Source organism: Pelodiscus sinensis, chromosome 12, assembly GCF_049634645.1.
Source record: "Pelodiscus sinensis isolate JC-2024 chromosome 12, ASM4963464v1, whole genome shotgun sequence".
Lineage (NCBI taxonomy): Eukaryota > Metazoa > Chordata > Testudines > Trionychidae > Pelodiscus > Pelodiscus sinensis.
The window spans coordinates 30,684,744-30,701,536 of record NC_134722.1 but is presented as its reverse complement, the minus strand read 5'-3'; the positions used below and the strand labels follow the sequence as shown (position 1 = coordinate 30,701,536).

The following is a 16,793-nucleotide window of genomic DNA, read 5'->3' as shown; positions in this document are numbered from 1 at the left end:
GTTAATACAGTTGGAAAACGGACCAGGAGGCTGCAGCCCAGAGATGCAGTCCCAGAGTGGCTGAACTACCTGGCTGCGCAGAGTGAGATGCGGGAAGCGACGCCTATCATGTGAGATATGTACTTTAACTTGAGACAGGTGAAATGGCACAGCTTGTCCAGCCAGTGTGACACGAACATTCTTCTCTCAATAGTTTGCAGTCTCCCTCTTCTCTGCAGGCTTCTAGCATCTTTTGATAGAAATTCAGATTGAAAAGCACCCTCTGTAAAAGTAATGGACTATAAAATATTCAAAACACCTGAAAACTCAACACATGATATGAAGACTTTAATTGCCTTCCTTGCTGGAGGAAGCATCCGATTAAATCGAATACAAGGTAAGAGACTCTAAATAGAAAACTCTATTGCCAAAATACTAATGCAACTTGCAAAAACTGATATACTCAAGGCTATTTAGGTAAGCCTTTTAATGTTGGCAAGGATGGATTCCTTTCCTCTGAAATTACTAGTGCGGCTTGGCTAATCAGAGATCAATAAAGTTCTCTCCCATGTGCCCAAACAAACATATAGTAATGAAATTACACCTCTGATTGGGAAACAAGTATCAGTGGACAAGAATAAAAGAAAAGCAGGAATATCAGTGCTTGCAAGTCATGGACTGCTCCACAGTCAGGAATGAAACCACCAATACCCTGAAGAGCTCACCTGTAATGAAAGGGATCATAAGATCTTTCAAAGAATAAGCACACTCAGAACTGATCCAGTAGTTTTCTCCATAAACTACACAAGGGATGGCTCTGCTGACACAACTAAAGGATGGATTTAGTTCGCCTCCTTAGCCTTGGTAGATCAAGGCTGATGGGTAGGAATTCTAACAGCACCCCAACACTCTGAACCTATAGTCAATAAAATGTTTTTTAAAATGAAAAAATACAGAGGAAGATGGAAGTCCACAACAAAGTGAGTTTAGGAGACTGACAAATGGTTCTGCTACCAATTTATAGCTAGTGAAGGGAGAAGGATTTTCTTCCCTCTCATGTACAAAACTGCATAATTAGTTATGCATATTTCATAAATATGGTGAGGGAAGAGATCACCTTACTTCTGAAGCATCAAGAACTCCTTTTCCTCCTGCTGTGCTAGAGGATTAGTCAGAAATCTAGTTTGATGTGGTTATGGAGAAACCTACATTTGCCTGCCTAAACAAGGAAAAAGAAGCCAAAGTCTTCCTCCCCTTCCCTGGTATTTAAGAGACTTGAGGTAAGTGAACAATTCAGGGTAACAACAGAGCCCTACTGAACATGACAGAATAGTTCTTGGATGTTAGACGTTACTTTACTGGTCAGTGTCATATGTTTAGCAATTCAGTTGCCCTTCTCACATCTCCCTGGTTAGTGGGGCAAGGAAAATGAAAAGTGGGAGTCTGCCAAATAATGTAGGTGGCAAGGAAAACTATATGTAGGCTGCAAGACAGATGTGTTTCAAGTAATCAACCAGGAAAGAACAAATTACCGTTCTGCAGAGTCAATTTAAAGGGTTGCAGACAGCATGATACTAATTCAAGCTCACTAGTTGCTTCCCTATTTGTTATCTGGGGGGAGGGCGGAAAGGGAAATAGCATTCATATAATCTTTTTTATAGCTGTTTCATCTCTTCTGGGAAGATGAGCAACGGAGATCAGACTGGACATTAGTAATGTGCTGTCTTCTTTCCAATTCAGCCAAATCAGACATTTTCAGCCTTCTCCTTTTAGTTCCCAATTTATGCACTAAGATCATCATACATGCCCAACCATCTAGATCAGCCATTCTCAACTATCTCTGTACTAGGACTTTCCCTTCTGGTTAGCAATATGGAAAAGGCAGGAATAGCTGTGCCCTCACAATAACTGTTTGCAGCCTGCAAGAGGGAAACCCATGTTTCTCAATCATTTGTTCCCATAAGAATTTAAAGAAACACCACCTGTAATCCAACCATTGCTGCACAATTTTTTCTTCCAGCAGCTGAAATTTCCAAAGCCTTATTTTATCATGAAACGGTGTTTGCAAGAATACTACTCAGTTGTGTTTTGTTAAAAACAAGTCATCAGTAAGGACTGGCTTCACTGTATATGCAACAAACACAAAAAAGTTGTTAAGCAATCTACAAGAGGGAACCAATGTACTATGTAACAGGCTGGCAATGACGATTTTTGCTTGGTGAAGTGAGTAGCCAGAGGAAGACTGCAACAGCTGACTGTGGGTAAATAAAATGGACACAGGAGGTAGGAACAAAAGAGCAGAGCAGCTGATAGTAATAAAAAACACCAAATCTAAATAGAAAAAAATATTCTCTGCTTACCATGAGATTGGCTCCTGCTATTAGAGCTTTACAGGTATTAATGCTAGCTCACTACTGAATTATACAAAATTACATCTTACAACAGTATGAAAGTCAAAGTTTCATAGTGTTTAACATTATTCACTTCCAACTATCAAAGCCAAAATGATTAATTATTTGGCACTTATAAATAAACTGATGACATTTTGTATTACATAACACTATAATGTACACAACTTTTGATTACTTAGTTGACTACTTTAAAAATAAACTTCTAACTATCTCTGCATGAGCACTACCTTTTGCAAGTGCATTTCTAGGAAAAAATAAGACTACAGTATTACAAACATCCAATATCTGCATACGAAGGCAGGATTGACGACTAATTTAATTAAAAGGATTTCTCATCAATACAATTCTGAAGACTAAGAATTATTTTTCTTATGAATTGCCTGAGATTATTTTACATTTTAATATTTTAAACAGGTATGACTGGCAAATACTTCAGGTTTCAAATACTACATCTAGGAATGCACAGATGTGTCTTTTTTTCCCCCTACGTTTTTTACTAAGAAACCACACAAAGCAGCTTTCTCCCTTTAATTTCTCCTCTCCATCATCAATGGCACAATTGTTTTTTATATTAGGTGATTTTCATAGGGATTAGATCAAAATCTTTCAGTGTGAATTAGTCAAAAACTTAGGAAAAAAATGACACACCACACCCCAAAAAAAAACACCAACATGCAACTCAGAGGCTTTTACTCACTTGTTGCCTCTTTTCAATCTTCAGTTTCATTCGGACTTGAATGCACTTAAAAGTGTATGTGTACAAATCCCATGAAGCATCCTGCATCCGATACTTTTGAAATGCACCCATCAAATTACCACAAAGAAAAATTACAGCATTGGCAAATAACTGGAAGAGAAAAAAAAAATTGAACAGTAATAATTTGTATTCTATACAGAAGTAACTTATTTTTGTCCAGAACATAAGAAAAAGCTAATTTTTCCCTGTCCTTTCACTCAAACAACCCCACCACCAACCTTTATGTTAGCTAACTTGTATGTGTTAAATAGAAGGCAATTCACTAACATGACTGCTTCTATTTAACTCACTCAGGATAGTCCATTAAAACACAAGAGGGACTGAGTTGCATAGGTAAGGCCCAGGTCAGCAGACACATGCCTGCCATTGGAGCACAAGTTCCCAATATGATGTGTCTGTAAAAAAGGCAAATCTGATCTTAGGACAGGGTTCTCAACCCTGGTAATCTCTGAGGGTGACCATCAACTCTTACTAGTGGCTGCTCTGGGAACTTTTTCCCAAAATACTTAATTAAAAGTAAACTTGTTTACTTGTTTAAGAAAAACAAATAAATATGCACATATACATGTCTAGAGCATTGCAATTTATATGGGGCTTTTTTTTTCCAGACTCAGTAATAAAAATATAGAGAGTTGTCTATTCTTTACTGGAACTAAACAGATTAGAAACAAACATAACGTGCTCTGCATGGCTTGATTGCTTTTATATTGCTAGTTAGTAAGTCTGCTGTGAAAAGTGACATTTGTCAATTTGTTAATATCACTCTTCATGGCAGACTCACTCAGCTCTGGCATGCTGAGGGACAAATTAAGCCCTGGATGAGGAAGCAGGTAAGGAAGCAGGGGGGAAAGAGCAATGGAGGTAAAGACACTGGCTTCCTCCATGCCTGAAGGATACTCAATCCACCTCCCTCCCCATGCCTAAGGCCTTGCATCCATCCCTGCCTCACCTCTTTCTTCCCTCTCCCATGAGCGCACCCCAACCCCACTCTTCCGGCTCCCTCCCAGAGATTGCTGCATGCCATGAAACAACTGACCGTGGTAGGTGGCAAGTGGTAGGAGAGAGAGAAGAGGAAGAGCTGATTAGCGGGGCCATGAGTGGACAGCAGGTACTGGGGCGGGGGGAGGGAGCTGGTTGCTGGTGGGTGCTGAGCACCTGCTGCGGCACCCATGGATTCAGAACCTATGAACTGGGGTCTAGAGAAGGCAAAGAGGGTTGAGGTGATGGCGGGGGGATACTACCATATGCCATATGCCAAAGCCTGCCACCCACCACCCCTGGGCAGACGCCTAAGGCTTGAGCCCCACCCTGGCAAGGTGCAGAATTTACACGGATTGCCTGATCCTATGGTGTGTGGGGCTCCGAGCCAATCCCTGCAGGCAGCCATGAGGGAGAAGCCACAGAGAGCAGGAGGTGTGGTCACAAGAAAAGGCTCTGGTAGATGCATCTGAGAAACAATGTCCTAGGATTCATTAGGTAGGCAGAGATATTGTGACAGACCCGCGAGGGTCCACACTGCCGAGGGGGAGGACCCACCCCCCTAAAGGCGGAGAAGGCAGGCCGGTACCGCAGCAGCCCCGAACCCTGGCTCAGCAGGGCCAGGGATGAGTGGAGAAGCAACGCAGCCCCACCGCGCAGGAGGCAGGGCCAAGTTACGCCGGCGCTCCCCGGCATGAGGCCAGAGAGCAGACGAGCCGGCGAACGCCGGGAAGCTCAGTGGGCGGGGCCCCCGTCATGCCGCCCGAAGTCACAGCACGGAACAACGCAAGGGGGGTGGGGCACTGTCACTCGGCGTCCACCCCCGGGTCACTTGAAAAGCGGCCGGGTCAGACGAGGAGGGGGGACGCTCGGAGGAAGTGGCCTCATCCTGGTGGAGAGAGGGAGGACCTTCTTCCACGCTGGAGGAAACTGCGCGGGATCTGTGGGCCCCCAGGTCGCCTAGGAGAACCAAAGACTGACCAAGCAGGGGTAAGAACTCACAGCGGCTCCCTGGGCCAGACCACCCAGGAGGGGGAAAGGAAGCAGCCCGTGGCAGTGAGCCTTTGGCACCCATGGATGGATGAGGTACAGGAGTAACCCCGTCCATCGTGCAAGGGGAGCACTGCCCTCTACACTTAGGGCCCCGGGCTGGGACCCGTAGGTGAGGGCGGGTCCGGGTCCCTCTTCCCCCCCACCTACCCCTACCCTAGGGGTTCATGACACCCCAATCAGCCTGACCCCCACTCCAGACCCTACACATGTTGGCTGGACTCCGCCTGAGCACAGGCTAGACTGGAGGGCCGGGGACCCTGACACGACCCCTTCCATGAGGAGGATTTACGGGTTCGCCGAGCCTCTCCTCCCGGCTCGGGGGAGGGAGATCACACCCGAAGGACAGAGGACCCCAAAACCTAGACTCTAGCTAGGCGGTGGGTCTGCTGAACCCCCCTTCTGGGCGGGAGGGGGTGGTCACACCCTTAATACCCGTCACTGATATTAATGCCATAGTACACGTCACTGGTAAGATTTCATTTAGAATACTGTTTACAATTCTGGCCACCCATCTTTAAAGACTGAACAAGGGCAGAGCTCCTAAGATGATCAAAAAATGGAGATCCTATTTTATGGGAAAAGACTGGCAGACTGTGGCTTCTATGGCCCTGTAAAAAAAGACAGCTGATGTGGATACGATCACTCTGTCTCAGTACATCACAGTGGCAAACACCAGGGAGGATGCAGAACTATTCAAAGGAACAAACTAATATAAACTGACCATGAACAATTTTCAGGCTGGAAATTAAAAGATAGTGTCTCATCATCAGAGGCAAGAGGCTCTGGAACAGCTTGGGGGCTAACCCTACTAGCTGTCAGAGAGCGCTGGACATACTGAGGAGTGCAATTGTATGGCCAGGTTGCTTGGAATAGCAGGGGCCAGGCAGCCCCAGGACTCACTTCCAGTTTATAGCTTATATTCCTAAAAGCTCATGCTTCAGGTTTTCAGCTAACCACTGCAAGGATCAGGCAGGGATTTCCCTATAGCCACAATGTATTGGGGGGGGGGGGGGCTCTTTTTTAAAGCACTGATGATGACCATGACTAGGGAAGGGATACTCTAAGGTGGCACCGAGCACTCACTCTCTCAGGTGCATGGCTGGCTGGTTCTTGCTCACATGGTCAGAGAGTAATTGTTCACTCCATGGGGAGTTAGGAAGGGATTTTGCTGAGGTCAGATAGGCAGTGGTTTTGCAATGTCTTGCTCTTCCCCTGTAGTATGTGCACGCAGGTCACTTGCCAGAATTATCTGGATGCATCTCAGTCATTTCCTTGGTATTGAATGGGCTTCAACACTCCTAAGCTATGCCTGTTTTCGCTCTGTGGCACATACTGTGGGCAGTCATACTTCGGTCTCATTTCAGTGGTTGGGTTTAGTGTACAGGAGGCTGGGTGGTGGTTGGTGGTGATATACATAGGTCCGATTACAATTTGAACCTCTAAAATCCGGGACTCTCTGGTCTAGCAACATCCAGAGTCTGGTAGGACCATGAATATTACTGGAGCAAAGAACCATGGCAGCTGGGAACAAGGACTGGCCAGGGTCAGAAGAGAAGCCCTGATCAGGCCGGCAGTAGCGGGGCTGGTGGCAGCAGGGCCAGCAGCAGCAGGACTGGCATGGCAGGGAATGCAACCCCAGCTGGGGCTGGGACCAGAGCCCAATGGCTGGGGCTGGCACCCAGGAGCAGCACCAAAGTGGGGCTGATAGCTGGGAGGGGGAGCCTTGATCTCCCTTGGTCCAGCAAACTCCCTGATTCAAGATTGCTCAGGTTCCAAGGGCGCCAGACCAGGGAGGTCCATCCTGTAGTGTAGATGATCAGATGGTCCCTTCTGGCTCGTAAATTATGACTCTATGGTTTAGGCGCAGAAAACTCCATAGGCACCTACATATGCCAGAAGCACATGCAAATTTCCACTGTACATAAGTCTATACTCATCAGAAACTGGCACACCTGAAAGAGTTCAGAGTAGCTGGGTTCTTGTATGAATTCACCCTGGTGTTGAAACTGTGTAAGGACAGACTAATGCTGCTGACTCCACCTTGAACTGAAGAGAAGTGGAAGTCACCCTTGATCGGTGAATCCCTAGTCTGGGGTTGAAAGGAACCCTTCAAACAGCAGCCACGTCTGGAGGGAGGCATTGGGCTGGAGTTTGTTTTCATGTTTTGAGATGCCCCTGGGATAGTACCAGCCTCTTCCTGGTCAGGGGGACCCTCAGGTGGACCAGACAGAAATTGGGTGGGTTGCTCCCCTCTTCATGGCCCTGCTCCCCTGCCCCATGGCGGGTGGGGCACTGCCTGCTCACAGCCAGTAAGAGCTACTCAGGCTGGGGGACCCAGCTCTGGGGCCACAGAGCCCTCAGAGAGCAGTGACTGCCCAGGGCAGGGCTCAGGAGCCCCAGCTAAAGTGGGTCAGTCTGGAGCTTTGTGGGGAACTGAAGACCCTCCACCTGCCCTGAGAGCATATCCCAGTGGGCAGAGAGACAGGCCAGGGACTACTCTTGGGCACCCTAGTTCTCTGCCCAGGCTTTCTGCTTCTCTCCTGAGTGGGGGCCAAGCCAGCAGCCACTTCTCTCCATTCTGCCATCGGAGCCGGGAAGGCAGAGAGCAGCAGCTCTTAGGGGGTGGCTACAAGGGATCTAAAGCACATTTTGAGGTGATTATAGCCTTCGTAAGTCCTTCCCACCCCGGAGTTACCGAGCTAATAAAGCCAAACCTCAGGAAGCAAACATGTTTTGACCCAATACTTTCTTGGTTCACTGGGTTTAGGAGGGAGAAATATGGGGGCAAAGGCAAGAAACTGCTACTGGCTCCCTGTCGGTCATAGACTTAGGTGTACATGTCTGAAAATGTGAGCCTTGATTTCTTCACCTCAAATGAATCAGTCTAACAATACCAGGATTGCCTTCACTGATGTCTACCCTGCTAATATTGGCATAACTTTACAGCATTTGGTAGGGAGAGGAGAATAACCCGCCGAATGACATAAATTATGTCAACGTAAGCACTGGTGTAGACAGCACTGTCAGCACAAGGGCTCCTTTCACCGCTTGCAGGGGCTGGAGTAATTAAACAGACCGGGAGAGCTTTCTCCTGTTGTTTTAGAGTAGAAACATCCAAGAGCATACAGCAACACAGATGTATTGCTAAACTCTCTAGTGTAGCTGTGCCTGAGTAACCACAGGTCATGTGACAGGTTATTGCAGGTTTAATCCTTTCAGTATTTTATATCCTACTTCAATTTGTAAACTAAAATCTCTTCACAGTCTCCCAGCATAAACTTTCTTTGCATGGAAACGAGCCCTTTCAAGGACAGGTGTTGCCTGAATGCAGTACCAGAGTGGTAGGAATTTTAAATTGTGTGTTTACTTGAATGGAAGACACTCAAAATAAGAAAAGGAAATCACAAGTAAGTTTATTTTGAGTAAACCTCTGACCATCAAGAGACCCTGCTTGAAAGGGGCATCATTTAATAACTAATAAAAGAAAATTAACCATAACAAGTGGATGCATTTTGATGAAGAATTAATAGGTACCATGACTCAAGAAAAAGGCAATTACATCTTTTAATTGTCTCAGAGGGGTAGCCGTTTTAGTCCATAAGGGTACGTCTACACAGCAACTTTATTTCCAAATAACTAACTATTGTTTTGAAATCACTTAGTCTACACAGCAGGCAGTAATTTCAAAATAATGTCGAAATACTGTCAAGATGAAGGACTTCTTACTCCGACTCCTGTAACCCTCATTGTACGAAGAGTAAGGGAAGTCAGAGGAAGAGTGCTCTATTTTGAAATATGCTGTGTAGCCACACCCAATTTTGAAATAAGCTATTTCGAAACATGCTATGCAATTGACGTAGTTCAATTTGCGTAGCTTATTTCGAGTTAAGCTTATTTCGAGCTTCCATGGGCACAACTCACTTCTTCAAGCTCATGATACTAACTACATTTTTTGTTAGTCTCTAAGGTGCTGCAGGAACATTTGTAGTTATTTAACCTTTTAATTATAAGACCTAAAAATCAAAGAGGAACTGCCCTATCTAGGAAGATATTGTACTAACAGGAGCTAATACACAAATGCACTTGGTTGGAAGCTATAACTTGAAACTATTTGCCTCTTGGACAGGTGCAATCCAACTAATTGGGCTTGAAAAATCCATGCATCAAAAACAAGTGGGAAATGTTCTGGCCAAAATTCAAGCCTGAAACAAAAAGATAGGGCTAAACCAAACATTTCTGCAGAATGCAAGCATCTGTGTGTGTTTCTTTAAATTGTCTAGCCTATAACCTAGACAGTTTAACATGGCTACCCCTCTATACTTGTAGCCTATAAGCTTGTGAAATTATCAAAAGTTTGGTCAATTCCCCTGCTGCTATTCAGAAAAGTGTGGGCAGCAGCCATACTGCCCATCAATAATGTCTATTTTATTTTGCAACCACAAAGGAAAGCTATAGGCTGCAATTGATGCTGTCCATGGAATTATCCGAGAGTGGGATCAGCCACCAAAACACTCACAAAGAATCTTCTATGGGAGGTAACATAGTAGTAACATTTTTCTCCACCTCTCCTTGTAGGGGAGAGGTAGAGCAGCAGAGGCCTCCACTTCATAGCAGGCAGGATACTGGGAGGCTGGGGTAAAGCAGCAAGGATCTCAATGAGAAACTTCTCAGATCTACCCAGCGTCATCCACACCAGCTAATACTTCTGGAAGAGTGCCTTCTAATTTCTGCCTCTTTCTAGCAGATCTGTTTTTAATACTGATATATAGAGTACAGAGTAGGGCAATACCCACAGGTTATCCACGGCAAGATTTTTTTCCATTGAGCTAATTTTAAAATCCGAACATCCATCTATAAAGCTAAAACCTGAATTAGATGTGTGTGTGTTTTTGTTTGGGGTTGGGCAGTTGTCAGAACAAAAAAAATAAAATAAAAAAATTCATCCGTCGTTGCTCATCCCCATGTAGCAGCTCTGAAGTGTCCGCGCTCTCTCAATCATTTTAAAATAACAAAATTGCCAAGTTTAAGATGCTTTCCAAATAGAATTATAATACGGGTCCTGACCTGCAAATCTCTGGGGGTATATCTACACTTGCACTCCAGTTTGAACAAGGGATGCAAATGCAGGCATTCGAAATAGTCGATGAAGCGGGGATTTAAATATCCCGTGCTTCGTTAGCATGATTTTGCCGGCACGCTAGTTCGAATCATAGCTGATTCGAACCAGGAAGGGCGCACCAGGATGCGTTAATTTGAACCAAACCCTTTGGTTCGAACTAACGTGACTCAAAAAATGAAGAGTAATGTTAGTTAGAGCGAAGGGGTTTGGTTCGAACTAATGCGTCCCGGCGCACACTTCCTGGTTCGAATCGGCTGTGATTCGAACTAGCGCACTAGTGAGATCATGCTAATGAAGCACGGGATATTTAAATCCCTGCTTCATTGACTATTTCGAATGCCTGCATTTGCATCCCTAGTTCGAACTAGGGTGCAAGTGTAGACATACACTAGGAGAACCCGTACTAATACAAGTATTCCTATGGGCATCACTTACTTAGATAGGAAGCTCTTTGGTGAATCGCATGAATAAGTATGCTGTGTCCTACGATAACCTAACATTTCCAAATTTACAAATATGCAACCCTAAAATAGACTGAACATGAAGCTTCCTCCTTCTCCCTACCACATGCACACATAAAGGGCAATGTTAAGAGAGTTAAAGCTCTAGGTACAGTGAAATCACTTTGTGGTTACTTGCACTGGAAAGAAAAATATTGTATTTGGTGTCTGTAAAGTGATTAGAAATGTTGGGGGTTAGCTGCGTTGGATATATCGAGTATGGGGTAGGACAATGTCTGGAACACTTTACACAGGGTGTTTTGGATTTATTACATCAGTCGCAACATCTAAAATCTAGACCAAATTAAAAGACCAATTAAACTACATTATTTCACTGCCCATTCCATAATAAGTGGGAGCAAGAGAACACAATACGGCTCCCATTAGGACAATGCTGAGCCCACCTTCCATGTATACAACCCTTCCAAAAAGATACTCTTCCTACTTAAATAAAACACAAAACATGATCATTCAATTACTGTTCCACTTCAATGTAAACTCTCTGACCTGCCTGATCACCTCTCTCCCTATGACACATTGCCACAGTTTGCAGGGCCACTGATGCTAAACTCCCCTTAAAAGGCCAGAGAAGAGGCAGCTGGCAGGTTGTTCTCCATAAGAGTCCTGGACCTCTCAAATGCCCTTTGATTCCTGCTCTGAAAGAGACTGGAGTTTCTGAGTTCCAGGATGCAATGCATTTCAAGTGTAGACAAGGCCTGAGGCACCTGAAATCGCTAGTCACTTCTGAAAATATAGGCCTAGGACTGTTAGTGAAGTCATTTAGATTAGACACTGTTTCCATTACCAAGAGAGCTTTCAGTACATAGGAGCTGCTCTGGACTGTGATTACTATATTGAAAACAGATCTGCTGCTAACAATGCAGTGAGTATCGAATGTTAGAAAGAGGAGTGACCTCACTCTACCGCAAGCACTTGTCTGGGAAGGAAATAAGGTTGTCATGAGTTACCTCAGTTAGACATGACATGCATGTATAAAATATGCAGAGAGTCTGGATCATGGTGCTTGCACTCCTTATTCTAGCTCTTTATCTTTTTTAAACGTGGAAGGATAGACTGCTGGTGGCGCCTGCCAAATGACTGCGAAAATTTACTGATAAGGTGTGGCTGGTACATACCATATGCTGTTAGGAATGGTCAGATTTCCACCTTGCATCCTAGGGATGTTAATAATTCATGTACTAGTCGAGTAGTTGATGGAATTTCCTATGGTCTACTTGACAGGCACGTCCATATTCCTCCTTTGAAATGTTCAAGAGCCCCCCCACTTAATAGAGGCAGCAAGGGGGGGAATTGACTAGTTGACTTGGATAGTTGACTAGTCCTTAGCATCCTTATGTCATCCATAGGGTAAAAAAAATTGAAGGAAACTGCAGTGTTTCCCAAGATTCCCTCTAAGTTGCAGCTACTTAATGAACCCCACCCAACCAGGGGTTTAGACTCTACACATGGAGCTGCCGGTCTGGGGGAAGGGCACTTCTCTCTCAAAGACAGCAGCAGTTCCCTGCTGAGGACAGAGCAGCAAGTCTCTCCCAGCAGGTGAGGACACATCCCCTCCCTATCAGTTGCTTGCACTAGACTGTGCTAATCAAGTTGAAAGAAAATTATCTTAAAAAAAGGGGCAAAAAGAAAATGTGCATGAAGTAGCAATGGTGGTTGGGGAGAGAGGCTATACGCTAATAATGTTTAATGTAACAATTAAAACAATCAAAACACATGATACATCTGAAATACATTTTCAGATAAGAGATAAGACCACAGGGGAAAACTGACAAGTATAGCCGAGGCAGACTGCAAACAAAAAGACTGCTCTTAAAAGAATATCTACAAAAGAACAGCTGCAAATCACAGATGCCCATGCTATAACTGCCTTAGGGTGAACTACTGCATACTTCCTTCATCTGGTAATTTACTACTTCTCATATTAATTTGCTATATGGGTTAGCGCTCATGGAAAACATGCATGTAAATTCTAGAATTCCATGAGTTATTTTGATGGAAAAAACCCACAAAAAGTTATTTGCAGGATGAAAGTTACCTTAATATCATCAGTTTTTTAAAATCACTGTTTTACCTTTTGGCTGCAGGTCTATCTTTTGTCCTATAGTCAAATGGGGCACTTACTGAATTATAGTATGTTATACTATACAGTCAAACACCTGTAATACGAAGTGCTAATATTCTATTCTACTCTTATACTGCATTCATCACCATGGTACCAGAGTGACTTCCCATAATACATTAAGTGATGTGACTAATATCTGCCATATGTTTATTCAATAAATTGCCATTTCTTTTTGGAGATGCATGCAACATGAGTACGGTGATTCTAGAACTCCATGTTCTTGCAGAGTGATCCAGATACAATTTTATCACCAAAAGATAATCAGTTTTGTGGACACCTTTGTTCCAGTCACTAATAAAACATTTCATTCATTCAAAATTAGAATTTCATTTGATAGACTTGTTCTGCTACTAAATACACTCAAGTAACAAGGGATTATTTTTTTAATATAAAATCTTCCATAAAGAGTACAGCATAGTTTCTAAAACCATGGAATGAAGGCACTCAAGTAAACACATACGGTTGCATTTTCCTATCTTCTGTGGGTCTGCAACAGGGGTGAGCAATAAGTGGCTAATGTCCTGGATGCAGTTTGCCAGGGTTAGCCCCTGGCAGGGCACCAGACACTTTATTTACCTGTACGTCCATGGGTATGGCTGCCTGCTGCTTCCAATGACTGCCATTCACTATTCTTGGCCAATGAGAGCTGTGGGAAGCAGCGCAGGCTGGGCCACCACTTTTTGCAGCTCTCATTGGCTGGGAACAATGAACTGTGACCAATGGGAGCTGCGAGCAGCCGTACCTACAGACACTTGGGCAAATAAAGCATCTAGCAGCCTGCCAGGGGCTAATCATGTATCCAGCCCACAGGCTACTTACTGTCCACCCCTGTTCTCTGATCAGAAAGAACACAGGCATTACCCTTTTCCTTAATAGTCTGGAAATCATAATGCTAACAGAAATACCCTTCACTATTTTTAATTAGCTAATCGAGTAGTCGATGGAATTTCTATCAACTACTCAATTAGTCGATGAGGAGGGAAACTGCAGAGCCGCAGTAGGGTAAATTCCTGACCGCAGGAGCTAAACCCATTGCAGAGCTCTGCCTTATAATAGATAGAGGCAAAAAGGGAGGGGGAGAAGCGACTACTCGACTAGTGACTCGACTACCCAATAAGCCTTGGCTTATCGGGTAGCCAACTAGTTGCTTGCATCCCTAATTTTTAAAACTCTATTCTTAATGTTGACCTACTTAATCCACCTCCCTTAGGAGGTGGTAGTTAGGAAATGGAAGAATTCTTCTGTCAACCTAGCACTGTCTACACTGGGGGTTAAGTCAGGATACCTGTGTCTCTTGGGTGTATGAATTTTTTCATAGCCCTGAAGCTTGCATTCATATCTTAACTTTGCAGTTTGTGCCCATTTCTAATGCAAATGCCTAAGAAATTAGACTATTCTAACAAATAGCACTTCCTTACCTGAAATATGAGATATTGATTTGTTTCCGAATATACAGTCACTGCAATGCTTAGGGCTACAATGTGCAACACTGCAGAAAGGACACTGATGATGGCTGCATCTCTCATCCCAAAGGGTAACATAGTATAAACTGTGAAGATGATGAACAGAAAGAATGGTACCTTTAAAAAGAAAAAAGGAAAAACCTGTTATTTTTAGGTGCCAGACAAAAATCACCACAAAGCCAGGGGGGAAATATCAGCTTTTTGACTTTTCTTCATGCTGCACACTCTAATACTGACATTTCAATGGAACAATTACAGTCATCGGGAGATCAGTGTTCATAAAAGCATTGAGGACACTGGATAAAGTTATTATATACATGTAGACAAGTCAGTTGCTTAAAGAGGACATTTGATGATTAATTTGTCTCCTTCTTTGGTAAAACAGCAGATATACTGTAGACTAGGGATGTTCAAATGAGGTTATTTTAATAATTGAGTAGTTGATAAAATTTTTATCGACACCTCGATTAGTCAATAGACAGCCGGTTCAGTCCCAACTGCCTTTTAAATTGCACAGCCACAGTGGAGTTTGGTCCCAGCACAGGACTGAGCCAGCTGCCTGCCCAGCTGGCAGCAGCCCCTGCCCACGGAGATCATCAGTGGGGAATTGGGATCCCCTGCGGATGGGGGCTGCTGCTGCCAAGCAGCTCCTGCCCACGGTAGCTGGACGCGGACAGGGGCTGCTTCGCAACAGCAGCCCCTATCCATGGGAGGTGGGGTCCTAACTTCTCCCTGGGATCTCCGTGGACAAGGGCTGCTGCTAGAGCAGCCTCCCCTGCTCCCTCCTCCCCCTGCCACCCACTGCTGCCTCTATCAGAGGCGGGGAGAGGGAGACAGCACTCTGGGGACTGTGCTGGAGGAACCGGCTTCTGCTTCCGCCTCCCCAGCCCATGCTCTCTGATATAGAGGCAGCAAGGGGGAGAGGGAATGCGAGTAGTCAACTCAACCACCCACTAAGCCTAGACTTATCAAGTAGTCGACTAGTCAACTACTCCCTTAAATCCCTATTGTAGACCAGTGGTCACCAACTACTGGTAGATCCTGGAGCCTCTGACAGGTGATCCTGAGTGGTTTGGCTGGGAAGTAATCAAGTACCGGCACTTCAACTGCCCCTACCCACACTGCCATGTTGTTACTGCTCTCTGCCTTGGAGCTGCCTCTCTGGAGCCTCCTGCTTTCTGTGTAGGGTGGGGAAGGCAAAAGAGGTGGGAGCTGATGTCAGGGTGTCCCCCAAGCCCCATTACCACAGAGTGAGGAAGGTGGAACCACAGGGAGGAGACGGGGCAAGAGTATTTGAGTTTGAGGAAGATCCTGGATTGACTTGAATTCAAAGAAGGGATCTTGTGCTTAAAAAGGTTGGAGACCACTGCTGTAGACCTTATAACCACAGACAAGCTAGGACATAACCTACACCTGAATTATGTACCAACAATAATATAAAGCAAGAATGAAGCTACTGCCTTTCATTTCAAACTACCCAACTGCTTTAAGTTCTTATTATAATCTTAGAACCAACACCTTGTGAAAATGTTTATTTGCTTAATATTTTATTGACTCTAAAATCAAACAATCCTTCATGGAGTTGATTCAACAGAGTAATCACTACTGCACATAAACATACACTTGAAGGCATAGTTAACGAATTTACAAAATGTACCTTGGCCTGCTAAACCATAGCTCATAAAGTGCTATTAGAGTGTCATTAAATACATATTGATTAGGGCTGTCAAACAATTAAAAAATTTAATCGTCATTAATCGCGTGATTAATCATGTGCACCTCCCCTTTCAATGGGGCAGCGTTGCATGGAGCCCGGGATCAGCTAGAGTCCCCAGCTGACCCCGGGCTCCATGCAGCGCTGCCGTTTGAAATGCCGTGGTGGCACATGAAAGGGGCAGCACAACACGGAGCCCAGGAACAGCTGGAGTGCCCAGCTGATCCCGGGCTCCATGTTCTACTGCCCCTTGGAAATCCCGCCCCGGCACCTCAAAAAGGCAGCACATTAGGAGCCCGGGGTCAGCCGGGGACTGCCCAGCTGATCCAGGCCCTGCACGGCAGCAGAACCCAGGGGCAGCAGAGGCAGTGTTCCCAAGGGACAGTGCAAGGCTGATCCTGGGCTTTGCGTTGCATTGCCCTTTTGAAGTGCCGCAGCAGCACTTCAAAGGGGCAGCGCAGCATTAATGCCTGCAATTAGCGCACTAAAAAAATTAACGCATTAATCCTAGACTGCGTTAATCACAGGCATTAATGCAGGTCCATTGACTGCCCTAATATTTATGGATTTCTGTTGTAGCCTCCCATACAAAGGGACTCAATGCTTGCATGTAGTTCTGTGACAGACATATTGCAAGACTGCCCACTCAGCTTTGCCATTTCATTTCAACCCCAAC

At 44.7% G+C, this 16,793-nt stretch overlaps 1 protein-coding gene across 3 annotated transcripts in view; it reads right to left on the bottom strand.

Annotated features, from left to right (window-relative positions):
• Positions 1 to 16,793, bottom strand: part of ADCY7 (adenylate cyclase 7) — a 123,539-nt gene that overhangs the window by 43,897 nt on the left and 62,849 nt on the right. For all 3 annotated transcript variants that reach the window (XM_075940248.1, XM_006121142.3, XM_075940249.1), the window contains exons 4-5: positions 14,359 to 14,520; positions 3,088 to 3,237 (exon numbers count right to left, since the gene is read on the bottom strand). In XM_075940248.1, coding sequence (XP_075796363.1) covers positions 3,088 to 3,237; positions 14,359 to 14,520 — 312 coding nt within the window. The remainder of the gene's footprint in view (positions 1 to 3,087; positions 3,238 to 14,358; positions 14,521 to 16,793) is intronic.